Source organism: Podarcis filfolensis (genome assembly GCF_964270895.1).
Source record: "Podarcis filfolensis genome assembly, chromosome: 3".
NCBI classification, from domain to species: Eukaryota; Metazoa; Chordata; class Lepidosauria; order Squamata; family Lacertidae; genus Podarcis; species Podarcis filfolensis.
Window position 1 is genome coordinate 26,056,867 of NC_139606.1, and position 23,361 is coordinate 26,080,227.

Below are 23,361 nucleotides of genomic sequence, written 5' to 3' on the forward strand. Positions count from 1 at the left end.
CCAAGGCCCACGGCAAGCCCACTCCTACTTTCTCAGGCTAAGTACACTGAGAAAGAACAGTACTTGCTCTCAAGTACTCGAGTAGAGGATTGCAGCCGCACCCTTTTACTAAAATGGTAGAATTATGGGTCAGTGTTATCCAGGCATAACAATGTATATTGATTGCATAACAGGAACTGCTCTCTGTACTTCCAGTTTGACCATGCCAGCCGTGGAATGACTGATGGGCACAATCTGAGGAATGTTCAAACATTTCCCCCTTTCTTTGTTAATAAAGCTAACCTGAAACTTTATGGCACATCAGCAGGTCAATTAATCCAGCAATTGTGACTGCAGCGATTGGTTACTAAGCATCCCTCTTTTTTCTTTCTTTAAGAATATCTGTTATACATAATATCAGTCTTCCTTCCACTCCCAGATTCCACTTGCAGATTCTTGTTATGAATGTGCCTGTGTGTGTGTGTGTGTGTGTGTGTGTGTGTATGAGAAAGAGAGAGAGAGAGAGAGAGAGAGAGAATGAGTGAAATACCATATTTTTCTGTGTATAAGACTAGGTTTCCCCCCCTAAAAAATAATGTCAAAAATTTGGGGGTGTCTTATACACGGATACATCTCCCTCCCATTTTCTTAAATCTGAGTCCCCCAAAATATGGGACATCTTATACACGGGGGTGTATTATAGACGGGAAAATACGGTAAAAGGGGAAGGCATGTTTGTACCTGCTTGTTATTGCAGAAACGACAGCCATTCCCAAGTGGCAAAGGAGCAAACCCTGTTTGGAAAACCACTCAAAAGTGATCTTCTCACAGACGTGGCAAGCACCTTAGACAGTGATGTGCCTCCAGGCCTGTCTAGACCATCCATTTTACCTTGCAGTCTAGCCAAGTTTTTTAAAAAATAAAATAAAAAAAGCAATGTCATTCCCTACCAAGGAGCACAGTTCCATGTACTGTTTGGTAACATACCTTAATATGGCTCGATACTGTACACAAGTGGAAAGTGCTACCATACACACAAGGAAGGGTAGTGGTGGTGGAGCTGTTGATTTGCTTGTCTGGCTACATCCCTTTGGGGAGTTTTCTCTCAGCCTTTGGGACAGGGGACATGAGGAAAGCACAGTTAAAAGAGAGGCTGGGAAAAGAGAACATGGCTTGTAGGGACAGTAGGGAAAGCACAAGCTTTCTATGCAGAAGATCTCCTTCAATCCACATTATCTCTAGGCAGAGTTGGGAATGGTTCCTGCCTGAAACTTTGAGAAGCTGTTGAGCTAAGGGGACCAGTGGTTTGATTCAGTGTAAGGCAACTTCTAATGCAACCCTGTCCAGTGCATTTTTCTGGTACCCAGATTAAGTTTTCCTGGAAAAAACTCTTAAAAACACACACATACACACCTATGAACACTGGATTCCAGGTGTTGCATGAAAAACAAGCAGTATGTGGGAGATCCCTCATGTGAAGAAAGAATGGATAAAGCATATGCACTTGAGAGACATTGTTTAGGAAAGCAGTTTCCTGTTACAAATGAAGGTGGAGGTTTTGTCACCAGAATCCCAACTTCAGGGAAACTTCACGCCAAAGGTCATTCCCATGCAGAAAATCAATGTGAACATTGGGCAGCTGCACATATGCCTATTCTGCCAGATGTGCACGATGTGTTTATTCGTTGGGAAACCACCGCTCAGTGCTGTTTCCCACAGCATGAACACAGGGCACACATGGCATTACGTTCCTCACACCTAACAGCGCACATGCAATTTGCTGTAACAGAAGTGATACTAATCTAGGACATTGCCTTCTGTGAAAAGACGCGCAGAGGTTACCAACTCTCGGTTTCTGTTTCACTAGAAGATTGAGCGTCAGATAAATTCCTTGTGCAGACCAGCATCTCTGTTCCCCTTCAGTATGGTGGTATTATGGGGCAACGAATTCTGATTCTTCACCCTTTAGCTATGGCTGTTCCTTCTTTTCCAGGTGCTGGTATTGATTCCCATTTCAGTTTGTGGTTCAGTCGTCTCATGGGACTCATTTGTGCAGGTGAGGAACCATGATAGAAATGGTTGCCACAAGTCCGTATTCCACCATTTTGCTACATGTCCATGTTCCCAGCCTCCATCTCAGGGGAATTCCTCCGTTCTAAGAAAAGAAGGGTAAAGTGTTATTGAAATACTATGAAACACTTCATGCTGCCATTGAGCTAATACCTTTTTTTAATCCAGCTGTATAATGAGTACTGGAGTAGTATTTTAAAGCTTGACTGCATTGGTGGTTTACTATATAAGAAGATCTCTGCTGGATCAGACCAAGAGCTTCTCTTGTCTAGCATTCTTACCTCACAACAGCCAACCAGATGCCTATGGAAAAACCCACACATAGGCTCTGAGTGCAACAACAGTCTCCTCACTTGTACCGGTAATTCCAAGCAGTTGTTATTCAGGCACATACTGCCACTGATACTGAAGGCAAAAAACTGCTTGAGGGCATGAAGCGAGCCTGGCGAGTGGTGTGCCAAGGGCCAGATAGAGGCCTGGATGGCCGCATTTGGCTCCTCGGGCTCTAGACTCCCCACTCCTGGCATTATTTCACTGGATGGCACTGCCTGTTGTAACAAAACATGCCTCCTTTAAAAACGACGGCACATACCTAAAGGCTTAAATGATAAAAATGGCTCCTTAACTAGCAACTCCTTGAGCTAAATTAGATTTCCTGCACTGCACACAGGTCTGCTTTATTTATTCATGCCGTGTTTTACAAGTCATACTAGAACCCCATGAAAAATTAAGCTGGGGATATAAAAGATTCATGGCTTCAGCTCCTGACCCATTAAAAGCTCAGAGCTTTGTGCAAAAGCAGTCCTCTCGGGGCACCTTAGTATACAGTCGAGTAACTACATGCACGCCCTGTTCAATTGCTCCCCTCTTTTCTTTGTCCGCTGAGGGGCGGTGACATTTGTTGGTGGCCATGTAAGCAGCTCACCAGTCAACACTTCCTGACTCTTGGCCACTGAGCTTCACGGCCTACAAAACTCTCCTGCCCCCAAAGCTGAAGAGGGGCCCATTTGCTTTGCCTCCTTTTGCCCCTGCGTTAGCCCTCAGTTTTATCTTTATTTTTTTAAAGCAAACGTTTAGACGACAAACGCGGCAAAGCCCGGTTAAGCACAGCTCTGACAAAGCAGCGGGAACCAAGTAAAACTCCGTAGGCACTTCCTAGCAATCGTCTGGGGATAATTGCTGTCAACCAGAACTCAGCCTTATAGGCCCTGATAGAAAAGCTCCCCTAACTGCTAGTTATTTGTTCTCTTGCAAATAGAGGCTTAGCATCCGCGTGGGTGGGATGTGCCTGGATTTTCAGCAATTATGGGTTGCATTCTCAGCAGGTGCAGCAAGGCAACCTCCCTCGGTTTAAATCACCAGCGCTTCGCTCGAAGACCTGAATGTTTTATCGTTAACGTTAAACTCATGCCAATATGTGCTGTGTTTCTCAGGTTACTGGAATGATTCTGATTTTGTTGTGAAAAGCATTCTTCCTATTCCTGCCTGGCAAGACTCCTGGGCAGTTAAGAGAAGAGGCAGGAATTTAACAGGCAGTGTAGAGGGGAAAAGGTGGCAAATCCAGCGAGATTTACTGGATAACTACTTGACCCAGTGGTATTTTACTGCGACGTGCATATATTTACATGGTAAGCTAATCGTCTGTGAGATGTATTTTTCAAGTGGAAACTATTTTTCATATATCAGGAACAATCAGAAATCATGGGAAGCAGGAGAGAGGTAAAATTCTCCTCACCACCTGGTGAAATTATGTGCAAGTGCCAAACTTTTAACCACTGCCTTTCTTCTAGAAAAAAAAAAAAGGGTGCCGGAACTGCGTACTCTTGAGTACCCCCAGGGAAAGAAAAAAACACTGGTTGTATTTTTGTACAGGGCAGCTTCAAAGACTGTTTGTGCAGACATCATGTTAGAGAGATCTTAAACGTGGTTAAAAGATTGGTAGCAGGCAGCAACTCACTCCCTCTCTTCCTTTGGCAGCATTACTGATAGTGTGGTCGCCATGGAGTAGAGTAGCTTGGGGAGCGGGTGGCTTTGCGGTCTAAACCACTGAGCCTCTTAGGCTTGTCGATCAGAAGGTTGGCGGTTCAAATCCCCGCAACGGGGTGAGCTCCTGTTGCTCTGTCCCAGCTCCTGCCAACCTAGCAGTTCAAAAGCACACCAGTGCAAGTAGATAAATAGGTACTGTCCAGCGGAAAGGTAAACAACGTTTCCGTATGCTCTGGTTTCTGTCATGGTGTTCCGTTGTGCCAGAAGTGGTTTAGTCATGCTGGCCATATGACCCAGAAAGCTGTCTGTGGACAAACACCGGCTCCCTCGGCCTGAAAGTGAGATGAGCACTGCAACTCCATAGTCATCTTTGAGTGGACTTAACCTTCCAGGGGTCCTTTGCCTTTTTACCTTAGCGTTCGTGCAACAGCGCTAACTGTGGATAACAGTAACTAGGGACTGGCATTAGCTGTATTGCAGGCCAGTTCCAACTCTGGTTGAAAGCTAAAGTTCTCCAGGATTTCAGTCAGGGGCCATTCCCAGCCCTACCTGAGGATATCTGGTATCAAACCTAGAAGCTCCTGCAGGTAGACTACCGGCTCTGCCACTGACCTATGGCTTTTTCTTCTCTGCCACCCACTGTGCATTTTGCCTGTGCATCAGAGGGTGGTGCTCTCCTCATTCTCTATATAAAGGTGAGCCTGGTTTATCAGAGCACTTAAAAGCAATCACCTCATTTTGGAGCTTTGATCTGTTAATTAAAAAAAATAAATTATATGGCTCCTACCAGTTGGGCTGCTGGAAATCTTAGCAAACTAATTACAGTGCACATCCAGAACAAAGTTTGCAAAGAGCCACGGGTGCTTAACTCTACAAGCCTTAAGCAGTTCCACAGACATTACTGGACATGAAGGCACAAGGACAAACTCAACATGCAGGCTTTGCCATCTAGATTGTAAGGAGGGTATCCTTCTGCCCCAGGGTGTTTTAAAAAAATATGAACTCTGTTCCACAGTTACGATCCTGTCTGCTAGCTGCCTTTCTTTAGAAGTGCGGGGCCTGATAAAACTGCTAACAGGTACAGGCATCTCTGTTTGCTCTCTGGACAAGGGCCAATATTTGCAGGAAGTCAAGGATGTGTTGTTTCATGGCAGGAAGCTCCCAGCCTTGCAAAACTAGGCCTGGATTACAGAGCCGCAGGTGTACGACTCTCAAACGGCTCATCCTCTGACTAATCAATTGTGTAAATAACGAGATGATGAATTATATCTGGGCATTTTGTAGTTTAGATTAACAGAGATTACCTGGTCTAAAAGGCAGCATGTGTGTTGCCTGCGTGCTCTTAAAATGCAACACTCGAATGCTTTTAGTTTAATGAAAGCTTGTCTGTGTTAGCGAGTACCACAGAAAAACAAGCCTCTTGCAGCACATGACTGTACATTTTACCACATTTATGCGAGCACAAAATGTGCAATTAGTTGCCACGAATGTCCAACAGAGAGCCTTATTTGAACATTGTACGTCCTGGCTCTCAGATGGTCTTTACTATGATCCCCCTTCAGAGCCTTTATACGTGCTTGCAAATTAGTAATTACCGTATTTTTTGCTCTATAAGACTTACTTTTTCCCTTCTAAAAAGTAAGGAGAAATGTGTGTGCGTCTTATGGAGCGAATGCAGGCTGCGCAGCTATCCCAGAAGCCAGAACAGCAAGAGGGATTGCTGCTTTCACTGCGCAGCGATCCCTCTTGCTGTTCTGGCTTCTGAGATTCAGAATATTTTTTTTCTTGTTTTCCTCCTCCAAAAACTAGGTGCGTCTTGTGGTCTGGTGCGTCTTACAGAGTGAAAAATACGGTAGTGGTGCCCATTACAGTGGGTGTTGAAGCTCATTGGGTGACCACAAAGCTGGTCAGTCCGCCTCAGAGGATCCTTGTAAGGCAAATAAAATGGGTAAAGGGGGAAAAAGCACAAACACTGCCCTGAACACTTTGAGGAGTGGGGGATATAAAAATGCTAATAAAATGAATGTCTCTTGGAAGTTTACAAGTGGGACATTGGGATAACAGCATTGCCCTGGAGTTTGTCCCCACCATTTCAGATGCAGGAAGGGAGAAGGCTGTTTGTGTTATAATCTCTTAGGCTTTTTTTGAACAAAAAAATTCAAGTTTTTGGATTGTCCACCCATTTTAGAGATGGGAACATGTTTTCTCGAAAGTCTTCTACAGGCTCAATGCCTTGATAAGGTGGCACATATGATGCTTGATTAACTATTTTGAAGTGTCTGCTCTGCACAGTTGGCTGCTTCCCAGTTGTGGCACAAATTGTTTTTTATCTGCGATCGCTGGGTGCCGCAAGTGGATGGTATTGATGAGCGACAGGTGACTTGTAAGGGTATGAAATAGGGTGTGTGTGTGTGTGTGTGTGTGTGTGAGAGAGAGAGAGAGAGAGAGAGAGGGAGGGAGGGCGAGTGAACGAGGTCATGTTATATGTCTTAATATGCACATAAGCAGCAATTCTTGCCAACAGATTGCGGGTGGGATGGAGGCCCCAATCCACATACATTGTACTGGATCCTGAAAATCCTGTTGGTGGCTCATGGCTCTGAGTAAGCCATGACAACAAGAGCCAGAGTTTGGTTTTCCCTCCACCCCCACCCTCTGAAATCCTGCCTAAATTTGCATCTATAGTTATATATTAGTATGCACGTATTTTATGCAAACTGGTGTCCCAAATTTCTGAAGTAGCAAGTACCAGCAGTTTAAATGGATGATACCAGAACAGCCGCCATGTACCAAATAACAAGGAACTGTAGAGAATACCAGGACAGAAGCAGGATGGTCATATGTTCTAGACTAAGGGGAATTTAAGAAGCATAGACTCTGTTATGTACTGTAGCATTCTCAGGTGAATAGCCAGTCCCATCCTGCTTGCTTGCCCCACAGGGATCTACAGTACCAGTGGAAGACATTTTGCCATCTGAAGTAGAACCCACATCCTCTGTTTATTTTAAACAACTCTTACTCCATCATTCACACACTGATTCCTGCCTTCATTGATACTTGAATTAGGCTGCTTCTCCCTGATGCATGGCTGGGCCAACCCAAATTCTCAAGGTATCTGTTCTATCTACCTTCCTTAGGCATCTTTATCTGTCTCACTTGCAAGTTAAGTCCAACTAAATTCAGTGGGACTTACTTTTGGGCAGCAATGCTAAGGATCAGGACTGGACCATGATATTTTCTGCAACACAGACAAGACCAGTATTTAATTATAGAACCTTCTGTTTATTGACATGAAGAAGGGCTTTCATAAGAGCATAGGGAGAACCCCCTTCTGGGTCAGGTCAAAGGCACATGTAGCAGCCTATGGAAAACTCACAGGCAGGATTTGAGAGCAAGCACGTTCTCCCCACTTGTGATTCTGGGTCACTGGTATATTGCCTCTGACAGTGGAGGGACAAATTACTTAACATAATTTTGTAGGAGAAAAATTAATCCATAGTAAATCACACCTATTTTGCACCTGGTAGTGGTCCGGCATTGCATCAGCATAGATGCAGGAGGGGGGTGGACCTAGCCAGGTGGTGTGTTTTTAAATAAATGCTCGACCTTGGTTAATCATGGAAAAATCTTCAGCTGCGTGCAGAAATGATTAGGATAAACATGTGAGGTATTTGTGGTGAGGCTTCCCCGCCTCTCGTAAAAACTTGTATTAGATTTATGAGGAAAAAAGCTATTATTACAGTTATTCATTTTCCCCAGGAATGGAGATAAAGAGATTTGTTGTTTTTGCTATGCTTAAAATAAAACCATAATGGGAATCTGACCTTGGGCATTTCGGTTCTGCTACCTTAAAGAAAATGTTTAACTGTTTAGCATTCTGTACAGAAGCTATCAAGTGTTTTCTGCTTTGAACCCCACCCTACCCAAAGTTAACACCGTGGGAATCCTCTGCGTTGGAACATCAGTAGCAGTGCTGGATTTATGTATAAGCTAAACAAGCTATAGCTTAGGGCCCCACTCTCTTGCCCCCCCCCATATTCTTCTTCTTTATTGTATTTCACTATTAATATACTTCTTCTTGATTGTATTTCAGTTCAACAATTACTTTGATAAAATACATATTTTGTTATGTGCTTTAGATACCTATTAGGTCCATAAATTATCATATAGCATATATTCAACACAAAAAACAGTGACAATTTGTTGTTGACAAAGAACAGCTGAGCATATATAGGGCCCCATTACCTTCAGTAGCTTAGGGCCTCATCAAACCTAAATCCAGCCCTGATCAAGAGTCACATCCTAGTGTGCAGTCATGGCCATAACCTTAACTGACTGCATTGAGAAAGAATACGGAGAGAGACTCAGTTTCCCCTCTGCTGATCAGGGGAATTCCTTAGCGTTTGGATCCTCAAGACCGAATGGATCTCAACTGCTTTCCATTCAAATTACCTCAGGGGGATTAAATCCACGCATTTCAATTGCAGATTGCACATTTTGAAAATTAACGTCAGCAGACATAGATAGTTGCAAAAGCTGTCTGCGATAGTAGAAGACAGGAAGGAAGGAAGGGAGGGAGGGAGGGAATGCCGACAGATAAGGACTGGGCCCTTGGGACGTTCTTAATTTGAATGGGAGCTGCTAGGTGCTGGCTGGTCAGCGCTTTTCTAAAGGTGCTGAACTCTGTTTTGTGAGAATCAGGCTGTAATTAAACAATTGACGCTACACTTAATCGTGGTTCTGTGCTTGACTGTGGTTCTTTTAAATGCACCTTTTTAATCCAGATGCTACAAGTAGAGAAACCCTGTAATTCGCAAGGTGTAGGTGCAGTGGGTATGATAGAAAAAGGAGACTTCAACTGTATACCTTCCCTGCCAGGTCCATATGAGCTGCCCCTATGTCTCTCTCTGTGGCTGTGCACACACTATAGTTTTAAAAACGTATTTGATGCATGTGACTGTCTCCAGAAAAATAATTTGGGAACTGTAATTTGTTGAGGGTGCTTTGTTGAGTATACTTGAAGAAGCGTCTCCACCTCCATTATTCTGCCTGGACACTGAGGTCCAGCGCTGAGGGCCTTCTGGCGGTTCCCTCGCTACAAGAAGCCAAGTTACAGGGAACCAGGCAGAGGGCCTTCTCAGTAGTGGCACCCGCCCTGTGGAACGCCCTCCCACCAGATGTCAAAGAGAAAAATAACTATCCTTTAAATGTGCTACAAATGTGTGGGGTGCATGCAACCTATGTCTTGAAAGCGAAGTAAATGGGGATTGTTTGTTATATGTATTTTCAGCAACTGAAAAATAAGTAAACAAAAACAAAAACACTGCAAATTCTTCAGCTGGGAATTCCTCCATACACTGTCCACAACATAACACAGACACATGGGCCTCATTAAATCTGGAAAAGTGCAAGAAGAAGGGCACCCGGTCCCTATCGGCCTAAAAACAACAACATGCAAGCATTCTGCCAGCTGTGCACAACAGGCACCAATGAGGTGTTTGTAAATTATGGTCAGCTTCTGGACAGACCGTGGTGGCTTTGTTTAGCAATTGACTATTCTAGCATACTCAAGGCTGCAGTGTTCCAGCCTTAGGATGCTTGCAGACATACCTATCTACAAGCACACCTGGCTGGTTTATTTATCAAACGGGTTTCCAGCGTTTGTTTGTTTAACTTGAAACCTTGCTTGGGATAGGGAAGGGCGTCATTTTGTGGTTGTCACGTGGGACACCAAAGAGCCCTCTGCACAGCCAGCTGTTTCTGGAAACAGGAAGAGCTGTTTGCTCCCAGCACATTCCTGCTTAGAAGAGAGCAAAGCAGTTGCTAGTTCTTGCAAAGCGCCTCCTGTGCATTGGTGCCCCTGCGAACAGCCTAGAATGGATGAAAGGGGTGTAATCTGATGACCACTGAGTGCTTAATCTCTGTTCATTCCAGCAGGACTTGTAGTATACTTACCTGAATACTGGACTTTGCCCCTTGTTATGGAAGGACATGGAGCCTGTCATAAGTCAGGGACATCCTGTCTTGATATAGCACTTGATAGACACAGGGTCAGTATTCACGCTCAGTGTCCCATTAGCACATCCAAAATCACATATGGAAACAGTGGTGCAACACAGATAGAGATGGCAACAATTTCTGTATTCTCTGTACAGTATTCTGCATTTTACTTGCCACTGGGATTATTGGAATCACTGTCATTAGCTGTGCATACAAATGTTTTCTCACAAGGATAGATCACAGTTGCACAGACAGAGAAGAAAAGGTCTAGTGCGATCCAGCCTTCTGTAAAATCAACACAAGCAAGGCCCAAGTCTGTGTGGAACTTTCCACAACTACAGGGCTTTTGCATGTTAAAGGGGTTTTTCTTTTAATCTCTCCCGTGAGTATACCCTCACCATAAGCACATTGTTTGCAAAGGAACCTACTTGCAAGAAAGCATGGCTAGGTTCACAAGCGAATGTCACCATCCCATCCATGTTTAGTGGGAAGTGAGTCCCACCAGGTTTAGTGGGGTAAAATCGTAGTACGGAGGATTGCAAGCCTAATGCTCAAAATTTCCTTTCTATGCAGCTGCAGCCATATTGCCCAGCTGCTATCACTTTGAGCAAAATGATTTAAATGAAATCAAACAGCAAGAGAAATTCCACTTTTCAGCACATCAGAGAATGGGGGTGCCAGGAGACAGGTGGTACAAGCTATTACGGGGATATGAGAGGAGCCGTGTCACTCAACAAACCAGGTGAAATGAAGAAGAGGAAGGGAGACTGGCAAAAATTGAATTTAGCATGGTTTGCTTGCATGTGGAGAGGGAGCCCAGACAGGGAAATGAGGCAGGGGACCAAAACGGACAGCTCCTAAACAGCAAGGGGTCCAGTTTGCTTATCTTGATTAGATATAATTAAGTCCTGGGTGAATTTCTAGATTTCCTGTTAACATAGCAGGAACTTTGGTAAACAAACTATTTGCCAGGCAGCAGACTTCAGGCGTGACTTTTGACTTCCTCCTGAGGGTTTGATTCCACTCTAGCAAAGTAACACGACTGTTAAAAAGTCAGCTTAAAAGCCCTATGATTCTATGTCATGCGAAGAAGAGAAAAACAACAACAACATTTCTGGAAAGCAGATCAGGTGTACATACTGACGACATTGATCTGCATAGAATTTGAAACTCCAAATGCAGCCATTGTGCCCAGTCGGCACATCATCCATATCTTTCCTCCCTGTCTTTGTAGATTAGGTCCTCCGTTCTTTATGCCCCTTAGTATGGTTCCCCCCATGCAAGAGGTGAAGGGAGGAGGTCACTGTGTAAAGAAACACTCCAGTACAGCCAAAGATACATAAGATAATATAAGATGGGCATTGCATACCCATTATCCTTACCTGGCTATGATGCTTTCGGAGGTACTATAGCATGGTCTTAGCCTCCTTGGCTTTCTTACATGTGTACAGCCATTTGATTATCCGAGCATTGCGTTCAATTACTGACGTGCCAGTAGGGACCTGTTCTGTGAGCTCTTCTTCCAGGAGCCCATCGTCGCCGCTGTGCCTCGTGAAGTCGCTTTCCGACGTTGCCACACTGATGCTGCGGATACGGAAGGAGAAGTTGTCAGAAGCCACTGAAAAGTTCTCTTGGCCAAGGTCCTCTATTACCTCAGTGTCCAGGCCACAGTACTTGAAGAACGTGTCAAACTCGGAGAAAGATTTTGAATACCGAGAACTAATGTCCGACTGGGACCGGTGCAGACCTTTCCGCCTCGCCTCCTTGATCTCATGAGGGGCTACCGTCAAATTTGAGGCGTTTTCACATCTGCTGGTGAGGATGGCTGCTGGGCCTGTGTTTGGGGGCGCATTGTGTCCTGCCAGATCAGAGTTTTGGCTTGCGCCTTTGACCAAAATGGAGCCTTCGGTTTCAGGGTCCGTGATATCTTCCTTCAGAATGGCCTTGGCTGCCTCAGAAGGCGACGGTTTTTCCTTGAAAGGACTCGGGAACAACCTTCGGACCAGACTCCCACGAGCGCTCTCGTGGCTTTGACCTCTCACAAACTCACATTTCTGGCGATAGATCACCAAAGAGTCCGGCCTGATCTGCCTCTTGGCACTGCTGCGCCTCACGATCGGAAGGTCACCACGCTCAAGCGGAAGAGGGCTGGGATCCATGGCGTTGTTCACGTTGGATGTGGCACGCTTCTCCTCAGGCAGGTGATTGTTGACTTTCTTGCTCTCCACAGAGGTGCTCTCACTGCTGCTGCTCTCAGAAGCTGAGCTGAGTGCAGTGACCGGCTCCTGCTTAGTGTTGATTACCTGCTGGCTTTTGACATACTTGGCCTTGTCTGCTGCCAGTCTTTCCACGGCGCTTTTCCGGCCTGGGTTGCCCGCCTCCATCTGCTTGCGAAGGTATTCGGGGCCCTTGTTGAGCAGCCGCACTGTCAGCGAGGAATGGAAGCCAGAGATGGCATGCATTCTCACCGCGTGAGAGATTTCTGTTGGCATAGCAGGCAGCTCTCAGGTGTCCCACGAGCTCACTCACAGTTCAGGAAAAAGAACAGCCGATTTCACAATCCCTGTCTCCTCCCTTAAGTCCCAAGCCTTCATGGCTAACAAATTCAGGGATCCTTCCCCAAAACAGCTAGCCCCTGCCGCTAGCTTGCTCTGTTTTTATTACTATTATCTATCTTTGAAAGAAGAAAACTCCTCTCTGCCTTAGAAACAGCCCAACTGTCTGCGCTTGCTGCAGACACTCTGACTGCACGCACCTCCACACAGCTGCTTCCTTGCACATTCACCTTTCGGCTGAGCCAACCCCTGCGAGCCAGACACAGCCAATCCTGTCTGAGCGCCGAGGCCTCTCTGACATCACCCAGAGAAGGAGATGGCTCATTGACGTTAGAGGAGTGGCTCAGACCATCAACACTCCATTTGCCTCTAGCAAGGACAAGCCCTAATGAAAGTGTTTGTTTAGCATATGCTTTCAGCTGCCTCCTCCTACAGCAGCCAGGGAAGTCTCTCTCTGTGAATGAAAATACCGGAGGAGTCCTCCTGCAGCAAAAGGCTGAGGGACAGAGGTTCCTGGGAGAGAAACTTTGCAAATGCACTGCTGCCTCCTCCTAGAGAGGAACCGGGTTTAAAAGGGGCACGGGATTGCTTCTATTACCTGTTTTGTTATTTTGGAAATTTCCTGCAGCAGCTCCAGAACTAGCCCTATTAAATATCTTCTGGGGCAACAACAGACACACACATAACAAGGAGCCCATAAGTCATTGACTCAAAGCTGCTAGAAATATCAGAGAACCATTAGGGAAAGTGAGATAGAAGCAGCCAAAGATGCATTTTCTTTTTAAACCAGAGTTTAAAACGCAGCGACCTTTTGCATGCACATCATTTGCTCTATCATTGAATCGCAGTCCTTCCTTCACCCAATGAATACCCTTCATTCTTTGCTTTAAAAAGCCATCAGGCAGCTCAACAGCTGCTGTGGCTTGCCCTGGGGATATGTAAAGCGATTGCTATCTGGAGATTTCCTACCTTGAAGTCAGAGGTGCTGTCAAGCTTGGTTCATTAATATATGTCAGGTGCTTAGGGACTCATCCTTACGCAAGTTATTATTAAGGCATTTGACTGGAAGAAACTGTTGTGACATTTGGAAACTGACTGGTCACATACTGTCAATGGGCCACCTATCATTTGACTTTAGTCTAATATGGCCAAGAACTGCAAGAAGTCAAGAAGAAACATATTGCAGCCTCCATGTTGTTGTTTGGTTGTGGCAGGCCTTAGATCAGTGTTAGCCAAACTTGGGTCTCTAGCTGCTTTTGGACTACAACTCCCATCATCCCTACCTAGCAGGACCAGTGGTCAGGGATGATGGGAATTGTAGTCCAAAAGCAGTTAGAGACCCAAGTATGGGAAGCACTTATTTAGAAGCAGATACCACACCCACCACTGCCATGCATTCCCTGGAAAGTCCTCCCCATACCATGAGGGATTGTGGCCCTTGAGAAAACAGGCTTCCCACCTCTGCTCAGTTTTCAAAGGAAATATGTATTTTTCTATTTATTGCTTTGTTCCAGTCTTCCCAGCATGACTGATTGCAACTTAAGTTCTTACTTCTGCTCATTACCTCCATCTTGGCTGTGACATCCTGCTCAATTTTCTGCCACATCAACCCCAGTCCCAGGTGTTTTCAGTAGATCAGATGCTTCAGGACAGACATTCTCCACGTTTACACAAGACAAGCTCTGAATGTAGACAGGATGCCCTGTTTCTGCTAGCCCACTTCTTGGACCTTCTTCTGCACTGAGAGGCTTCAACCTGCACGTGATAACAAGCTTCTCCTAATTGAATTAACTCTCGAGATTAAGTAATGTTGTGGATAACAAGGGTAAAATGGCTCAGCTCTTCACTATAATTATATCAATTCCAAAGCTGTAAGAAACAAATGAGCTTAAATCCCAGCATTCAAGGTTCATTAGGTTTACTTTGCACGGAGCAGAATCACACATGCGATCAGTTCCTATAGTGCACGCAAATGTTCCGGACAAGAGCCCAGTGTTTCTTGCTGGATAGTGTGTGATGTTCATAAAACTTATGGTCTGAGTTCCATTTAAATACACACACACACACCGTCCTTATGAGGTCATTTCTGCATCAGGAATCTGTTAGGATATTTCTGCTTTTGCAAACAGCTGATGTCACTGGAGAAATGTTCAGACCACGGACAAAAGGATAAGAAGAGGCCGCTCTAAGTTGTGTCAATTGATACGCAAAGCAATCCAACTGAGCTGCTTTTTCCTCCCTCCCCCATTGTGAAGCATTGACTAGAGAGGGAGGGGAAAGAATCGGCAAAGGATTATCAAAGTTCACCCAAAGTGCAACCCAGACAGGCTTGGAGCTGTCTGCATATAATCCCTGGTCAAACAGTTAAACTGTAAGGCTTGGCATACAATTTTCATTTCCTTGATTGAGAAAGAGGCACCAGTTGCTAACTGCGTGGGGAGAGCCAATCTGCCAATCTGAGCAACGTTAACAGTTCACTCTTTGCTTGTCTCCAGAATTCCTCTGTCAGTGAACTTCTGCCTAATCACACGCTTGTGAACCAGCCAAGGTGGCCTCTGCTCTTTCTTAACGCCAGTCTTGATCAAGGAAAGGCCTACCATTGACTTCAAAGGGTTTGGGATAGGTGAGTGCTTATGACCTCATTTCAGAAAAAGGAAGGCTGAGAGAGAAATGATGTTGGGACTGAGAGGGAGGCCTGGAGATGCTATCTGTGAAAAGCTCGCAGGTGGTAGGACTGAGAATCTGCTGAAGAAAGCCTGACAGTGAGTTGAAAGGAAGGGCAGATCCATATAATACATGCAACACACGTCCGTCTCTCCTAGCATCGCCACCGCACCATACATTCAAAGCCTGCGACTTCCCCTAAATAATACTGGGAACTATAGTTTGTTAAGGGTGCTGGGTCTGTGAGATGGAGTCATTTGCACAAAATGTACTTTGGATGCACTTGAAATCAACAACTTTTGCATCCAAATATGGCGACCGTATTACAGTGGTACCTCGGGTTACATACGCTTCAGGTTACATACGCTTCAGGTTACAGACTCCGCTAACCCAGAAATAGTCTTTCAGGTTAAGAACTTTGCTTCAGGATGAGAACAGAAATCGTGCTCCGGTGGCGCGGCGGCAGCAGGAGGCCCCATTAGCTAAAGTGGTGCTTCAGGTTAAGAACAGTTTCAGGTTAAGTACGGACCTCTGGAACGAATTAAGTACTTAACCTGAGGTACCACTGTATATGGTTGAATACAAGGGATGATTAAGGCAAAGGACACACTGAAAACCAGGTTTGGAAGAGAGTAGCACCATGTCCATGTTCAGCGGGTTAATTCCATGGACAGGGAATAATAGAATTATAGAACTTAAAGAACTGGAAGGGACCCTAAGGGTCATCTAGTCCAACCCCCTGCAATGCAGGAATCTTTTGCCCAACGTGGGGCTTGAACCTTGAGATTAAGAGTCTCCTGCTCTACCGACTGAGCTATCTATTTTATACTAATTGTAACAAGGGGAGAACTGGTGCAATTTATTTTGCACTAAGAATAACAAGGGGGAACTGGTATAGTCATTTAAAATGGCAGGAGTTGTTCACCTGGCTCAGGGTGGTAGAGCAGGAAGAGCAGAGGGAAGAGGTGTACAGGCCTCCTGGTGACTTTCCTGGCATCTTTGTAAACGGACTTTCCCTCCTTTTGAAGGACAAGGATGTGGGTGGGGGACCTTTATGGTTCCATGAGCCAGATCCTTATCAGGATCTGCCTCTCAGGCAATTTTGACAGGTGGGCAGTGGGGATTGCAGTTTACCCCTCACAGAAAGTGTGTTCTCCTTCATAGAGAGCACGTGTTGCAGTGAGGTCTAACAGGACACCTGCTCTTGGTTACTGGGCGGGACCATTTGGGTGGCCATGACTGTGACTGGGCCAATTTGGGTTGTTGGGGAGATTTTGATGTTACCATTTAGAGGGTTGGCCCAAAGGTTGTATATTCTTGGCACACAGCTTTTTTCAGTCTCTTTTGCTGCGTGCATCGGATTGCCTGCCCACTCTCCCTAATTTAGGGCTGTTGCGTTTGACATTGCCATGCCTGTCATGGGGTCATCCGCTTTTGGGGCAGGGACCTGGTAGGAATTTTGTCCATTTGGCAGATTGGCTGGTGCCATTTGGTTTTTGCCTGCTGCGTAGCAAATCGTCACAACTTGTAAGGTTGCGGTTAGGCATTGGTTAAGGGTTGGCTGTGCCTGCCCCTCCAATGCTGCTGTTGCAAGGGAATTCCGTTAAAGGAATCCAGGGGTTTGCCATACATTTGTCCGTATCCCTGGTAAGGGACTTGGGCTGTGCAAGCCCCTGGGAGCACGCGGGGAGGGGTGACGGTGTGGTGCCCAGCCCCATTCTCTCCCCAATATTGTTTTCCCTTACTGGCTTTCGCTGAAATCCGGAAGTCAGTTCTGTCCCAGGGCGGGGACAGATAGTCATAACCAATGCCTAAGCAACCACTCATATTATGTATTTTAATAAAGTTGTGGCCAAAATTATGCCAAAAACCTTAAACAAAAATTCTGTGTGAATTGTGATTTATTTAGGGGGTGGCTTGGGGACCTCGACACGCAACTATAATTCTCAGGACCCTTAACAAACCAATAGCTCCCAGGATTCCTTTAGAAAAGCCATGTGCTTTAAATGTGCAGTGTGGTGACAATCCTGGAATAGACAAGGAGTGTGAACTGTATAAGGCAACTTCAAAAAAGATATTTTTGTTTGTCCTGTACATTTTGTATTCAATAAAATCATACTTGTTCATTTATTTATTTTTAAAAAGCCCAACCCTTGGAGATTTCATGCGCTGTTAGCTTCCCTTTGATTCTTATCTTTGCAGTCCCTCTCTCGCTGCTCTTTGCAGGCAATGGATTCTTCCCCCTTTGCTTGTTATATCCTGTCCAGCCTACTGCGATATTATCTAACCCCGCTCTCTCTCTTTCACAGACAACGGATCTATAAGGATGCCTGATTACTGAAAGCGATTGCCCACAGGCAGCTAGGAACAAAAATAGCCCAGCACAGCATCGTGATTGAACTGCCGTGCTGCATTTGACAGGCAGGTCTTTTAAGACATTTCATCCTCCTTGTGTATCAGATGTGGGGCTGAGTTCTGCAGACCAGTTCAAAAAGTCTTTATGTTAAATCAGATTCTGTTCCCTCTCACCGTCTAGCCTTACACTCTCCCGTCTGCCTTAGCTAACCAGTCTGTGTGGTAGAAATGGCAAGGCAGGAGACAAGGCCTTTCCTTTTCTTCCCTTCTCACCATCTTCCTCTTGGAGGTGGTTTACCTAGAGATGAACCCCAGCAGCTCATGTGCCACCTTGACACACTCTTTGAACCTAATCTACCTCACAAGATTGTAGTGAGGATAAAATAGGTAGAGAAGAGGTGGAGGAGAATAAATAATCAATAATCCCCATTATTTGGAGGGGGGAGCCCTTCACCACAATGAATGGTGTTGCCCCAGCACAACTTTGTGTGAGACAAAATACCTCAAGGACCACCTCTTTCCATATGAACCTACCTGGACCCTGAGGTCATCTTCTGAGGCCCTCCTTTGTGTGCCTCCTCCTCGAGCGGTGCGGAGGGTGGCAACACGAGAACAGGGCCTTCTCTGCAGTGGCTCCCCGTCTGTGGAATGCTCTTCGCAGGGAAGTTCACCTGGCGCCTTCATTACACACCTTTAGGTGCCAGGCAAAAGCGTTCCATTTTAACCAGGCCTTTGGCTGATCCGTTTGACATCCTATATACCCTTTTAAAATGTAGCTCTTTTCTGGGGGGTTGTTATTGTTGTGATCTTTTCTGTGAATCGCCCTGAGACCTCCGGGTATAGGAAAGTATATGAACTCAATTAATAACAACAACAACAACAATAATAATAATAATAATAATAATAAACAACATGAGAATGTTCTATTCAGCAACATCCTTGCAGCAAGCGTAGTTGCTCTTAAGTTATCCAATATGAGGGATCAAGGAAGAGTACACTTTTGACAACAATCTTGTGAAGCATGGATTCTTGAGTCCTGTAAGGCCAGCTCTGGGCTTTATGGACAGTTGCTGCTAAGCCGTATGAGCTCCAGAAGTGCCGATTCTGTTCGCTACGTTCTTGCAAGGTTCAGTGATTTCACAGTAGATCATTAAGCCTGTTTCCCCCTAAGGTGCTGACACCAAAACCTCTTTTCTCCTCTGATTTTCAGTTATGCTGGCATTTGCTGAGCCTTCTGTGACTCACTTGACATTTGCCCAGACTTGCCAAGCAGGAGCAAAGTCACCTCAAAGACCAAAGCATTCCAAATCTAGAGTGAATGAATGACTTTCCGAACGGGTTACATTACAAGGAGCTGTCTTAGGCCTTTCATCCACACAAGTGTTTTTTCCTCATTACCCCGATGTAAATATTACATGTATAAAATGATATATAGGCTGCAGTCCAAAACAACATTTACTCCACAGTGGTGCGGAATTAACTAGATCTTAGAGCATGGGAGGAATGTTAGCACGCATTTGCTTATCATCTTCCAGGAGCTTAAGTGACCTCTCCTCTCCTTTGTGAATGCAGCATGGGAGTTATCAGCTTGGCATATTGTTTTCGGCTTTGAAAGGAGACACAACAGCATACCAAGGCCGCAAGTCCCGCCTGCCTTGCTTCACTTTCACACATTTGTGGTGTGTTGGTCTTGCATTGAAACAAGCAGATCCTTCACGCCAGATGTCCACACATATCTTGTGGTAAACCACAAGTGAAACGTGAGAACTTCAGAACATTATTACCAAGACTTTGTGGCTCGGGGTCAGTCTTTGTCATGTTTCTTTGTTGTCATCACTTAGAAAGTCTTGTGAAGGCAGATAGATCTACCACAAGGCTGTAAACAGGGTGGTGTGAGAAGCACATTCTAATATATCAACCACTAGCAATATACACATCTGCCAAAACATTTGCTGTGGTAAAACACTGCTAGAACACAGCTACATCATCATCATCATCATCATCATAATTTATTTGTACCCTGCCCATCTGGCTGGGTTTCCCCAGCCACTCTGGGCGGCTTCCACAAAGACCAAAAATACACTAAGATGTCACACATTAAAAACTTCCCTGAACAGGGCTGACTTCAGATGTCTTCTAAATGTCAGGTAGTTGTTTATCTCTTTGACATCTGGTGGGAGGGCGTTCCACAGGGCGGGCGCCACTACCGAGAAGGCCCTCTGCCTGGTTCCCTGTAGCTTTGCTTCTCGCAGTGAGGAAACCGCCAGAAGGCTCTCGGCGCTGGACCTCAGTGTCCAGGCAGAACGATGGGGGTGGAGACGCTCCTTCAGGTATACTGGGCCGAGACCGTTTAGGGCTTTAAAGGTCAACACCAACACTTTAAATTGTGCTTGGAAACGTGATGAAAATGGTGCCACATATAGCTGCTAAATTTTAATGGGTGCTTTTCACTAGAATGTTGCAAACCGAGTGAAATGCAAATATATTGCGAACACTTCACCTGAGGAAGGTGAGATTTTTCCATTGCATTTTTCTTCCACCCCTTCAGTATACCTGAAGGAGCATCTCCACCCACATCGCTTAGCTCGGACACTGAGGTCCTCCTCCGAGGGTCTTCTGCTGTTTCCCTCACTGTGAGAAGCGATGTTACAGGGAACCAGGTAGAGGGCCTTCTCGGTAGTGGCACCCCCCCTGTGAAACACCCTCCTTTTAAATGTCAAGGAGATAAAGAATGACACAACTTTTAGAAGACACCTGAAGGCAGCCCAGTATTGAGAGGTTTTTAATGCTTAATGTTTTTATTATGTTTTTAGATATGCCGTAAGCCGCCAGATAGGTGGGGTATAAATATTATTATTGTTGTTATTGTTATTATTATTATTATTACTTGTGCTTCTGCACTCTTCCCACCCATCCTTCATTAGCATCTGTGATAGACTAGGGGCACAATCCTACGCACACTTATTTGGGAGCAACCCCAATGCAGCAGGACTTCCTTCAGAGTAAACATGGTTTCCTTTTATTCTTAGATCTTATTTCTATCCCCATCTTTCTATGCCACAGATATGCTTGCGTAGGATTGCACTGAAATTTCCCTTTTGTAACAGTGGCTGCACAGTTCATGGTCCGATGAGAACTAGTAGACCCGATATCCTACAGTCATCCGCTTAATTCCTTCCAGGTGGGATTCTGGCACACTCAGGGCTGTTCATACATTTATAGGGGGAGCAGATGGCCGAGGTGCGCACACCCACTGAGAACAGCTGGCAGCTGTCACAGCAGCAAAATACGGTCCCATTTGATAATGAACTTCCAAAATAATTCACCTCCTGTTGGGAGACCTTGCACTGCACTCTGGCTGTATAAACAAGGAGCATTTTAAGTGAGAATCTTGCCATCATGAAGGGGAGAGATATTTTCTCCCAAAAGAAAAATGATTTAAGCTTATTTCAATGTTAGTCATTGGTGAAAAAGCAAGGTAAATCTAGATGTTGGAGGGGGATTTCCAGCCGGTGGCAGAGGACAGAGTGACTCTAGGAGACATTGGTGTAAAAACCCAAACTAAAACGAAGACTTTATTACTAAACAATAAACACAAACTCTGGTGGGTGTTATTCCTGCAGGCGGGCCACAAAACTCAGCTTTTTCCTTCTATAGTCACGGCCAGCTGCAGCCAATTAATCCCAGAAACTTCTTAAAGGTATACACACAAGTTTCTGTGCTGAATGTCCCCTAACACTAGAAGGGTGTTTTTTTTTAATGTATGGAGCTGGGAATACATTTAACAGACAAGAACCATTGATGTGTCCTGTTTACATTTTTAAAAGAGTGCAACAAAACAACATATAACAAATGTGCATTCTGGAGACTAGGAGGCTAAGAATGTGCCCACAGAGGACCATCGCAATGCACAAAGCACTTTTGCAACTGTCTCCCATTTATTCAAATAGCAACAGTGTAAAGAGGAGGGATGTTGACTTGTCCAAGGTCAAGCAAGTGAGCTTCATGGCTGGGTAGAGATTAAAAGCTAGCTCTCCCCTCTCAAAACCCAGGGTCCCATATTTCGCAGCCCATACTGATCTGATGGACATCAACTTCTCTTACATGTGCAACTCCCCATTGATGCGAGGGTTACTTCCAAGGCACCACATGTATGTCTGAATTGCGTGTATATTTGAATTGTGTATATTTGAAACACCATTGAAAAAGCCTGTGAACGCCTTCTGAACCTCTGCGAACCCTTGAAAACCCCTATAAAAAAAACAACAACCAGCAGCACTTACCAGAGGCCAAACTCCGCCACAATTGCTCCCTCCAAATCTTCTTGCTCAAACTCCCAGATCTCCACAGGTCTCAAGAGTCAGTGCAAGGACTCCTGGGATTGCTAGATGCTGTTTTTGCAACTTTTTTGCCCTTTTGGGCTCCTTTAGAGCTGTTTTTGCCATTGTTATAGTCACCTCTGGGTTCAGCGTGATGCAGCTATACACAACTGCATGTCAATGGACTGTTGCCTATACTTACTTCTGAGCAGACATGCACAGAATCAGGCTTTTAGCTGTGAAGTCACTCCAAGAGGTGACGAGCCTAAAATAGCCCTCGGTCCCATTGCCACCTTTGCTTCATCTCCTCCCCTGGAAATACAGTACAAAGATATTCAAAACAAATGCTTCATGCTTCATGTTGTGGTGGCCACTCATCGTAAAACAAATTAGCTCTATTTTATTTTTGTTCCCCCACATTTCCTGATGTATCCTGAGTAAATATAGCTGGCCATACCGTAAGAAAATAAGACATTGTGGATCATTTCCCTAATCCATTTTTTTCCTCCAGCTTATGCAAGTCAATTTATTCAAAGGATCTTCCATCAATATGCAAAAGAAGAAGAAGAAGAAGAGCAGATTTTCTTGGATGACCTACTGAGATAATAATGTACTCAACATATCTCTCAGATCCAACTGAAGTGACAAGTTTCTGTAGCATTAATCCTTCAGGGGATGTGGTTTGGAACGAGATCAGAGCGAAAAAAGGAGAAAACTTTGCTGTAGGTTAAGGATATGTTTTCATTTAAAAAGACGTCAGTCAGGTTAATTCACTCTATCACTTAACCGAATTAAAGGAACACCGAAGATGTTGAACACACATTTTTAACTAGGGTTGCCCTGAATAATTCATGCAATGCTTGCTGGAAAACAACCAACAGGCACTGCACAGCTCTTGAGTCCATGAAAACAGAAAAAGGGAGGGAGGAGAAACCACTTAGAAATATTATGTTGTCAAGCGGAAAACTATATGTTTACGCTTTCTAAACCACGGCTATGTGTTTAATCTTCGAACTTTGAAACGCAACATGTAAAAAAAAAAGCAAAATAAGGAAAAACAGCTTTGTGCTTTGTGCATCTGTAGAATGTGCTACTAGGCCCTTTGAGGCCTAGCTGTAGGTTGCCTTTTTATGTTTATAAAACTCTTGCAAAATGCATTTTACGCCATATGAGGGAACTCAGCAAAGCAAGTTCCCACTTATAATTTGTTTCTAAGCAATGAACATGTTACAATTAGCTGCTCCAGTTGCAGGATGCTGGTTTGTGAGAGAAGTAAAATTCTTAAAATACAGCTTGTGTTGTTGTGGTTTCAAACAAACTCGAGGGTTGGCTGGCCAAGCATTATATTACTTCATTATTGTTATTACATGTATATTGCACATTTCCCTCAAAGAGCTCAAGGGGACCTATATAATTCTCCCCTTCCTCACAAC

General features: G+C 44.8%; 1 protein-coding gene across 1 annotated transcript; it reads right to left on the bottom strand.

The window, feature by feature from the left end:
- Positions 1–902: 902 nt before the first annotated feature.
- FAM110C (family with sequence similarity 110 member C) lies at positions 903–12,875 on the bottom strand. Its single transcript, XM_083607386.1, has 2 exons — positions 11,418–12,875; positions 903–2,134 (listed from the first exon to the last, which is right to left on the bottom strand). Exon 1 carries the CDS (start codon positions 12,525–12,527, stop codon positions 11,442–11,444), a length of 1,086 nt encoding a protein of 361 aa, XP_083463512.1. The 5' UTR covers positions 12,528–12,875; the 3' UTR covers positions 903–2,134; positions 11,418–11,441.
- Between the last annotated feature and the right edge of the window lie 10,486 nt (positions 12,876–23,361).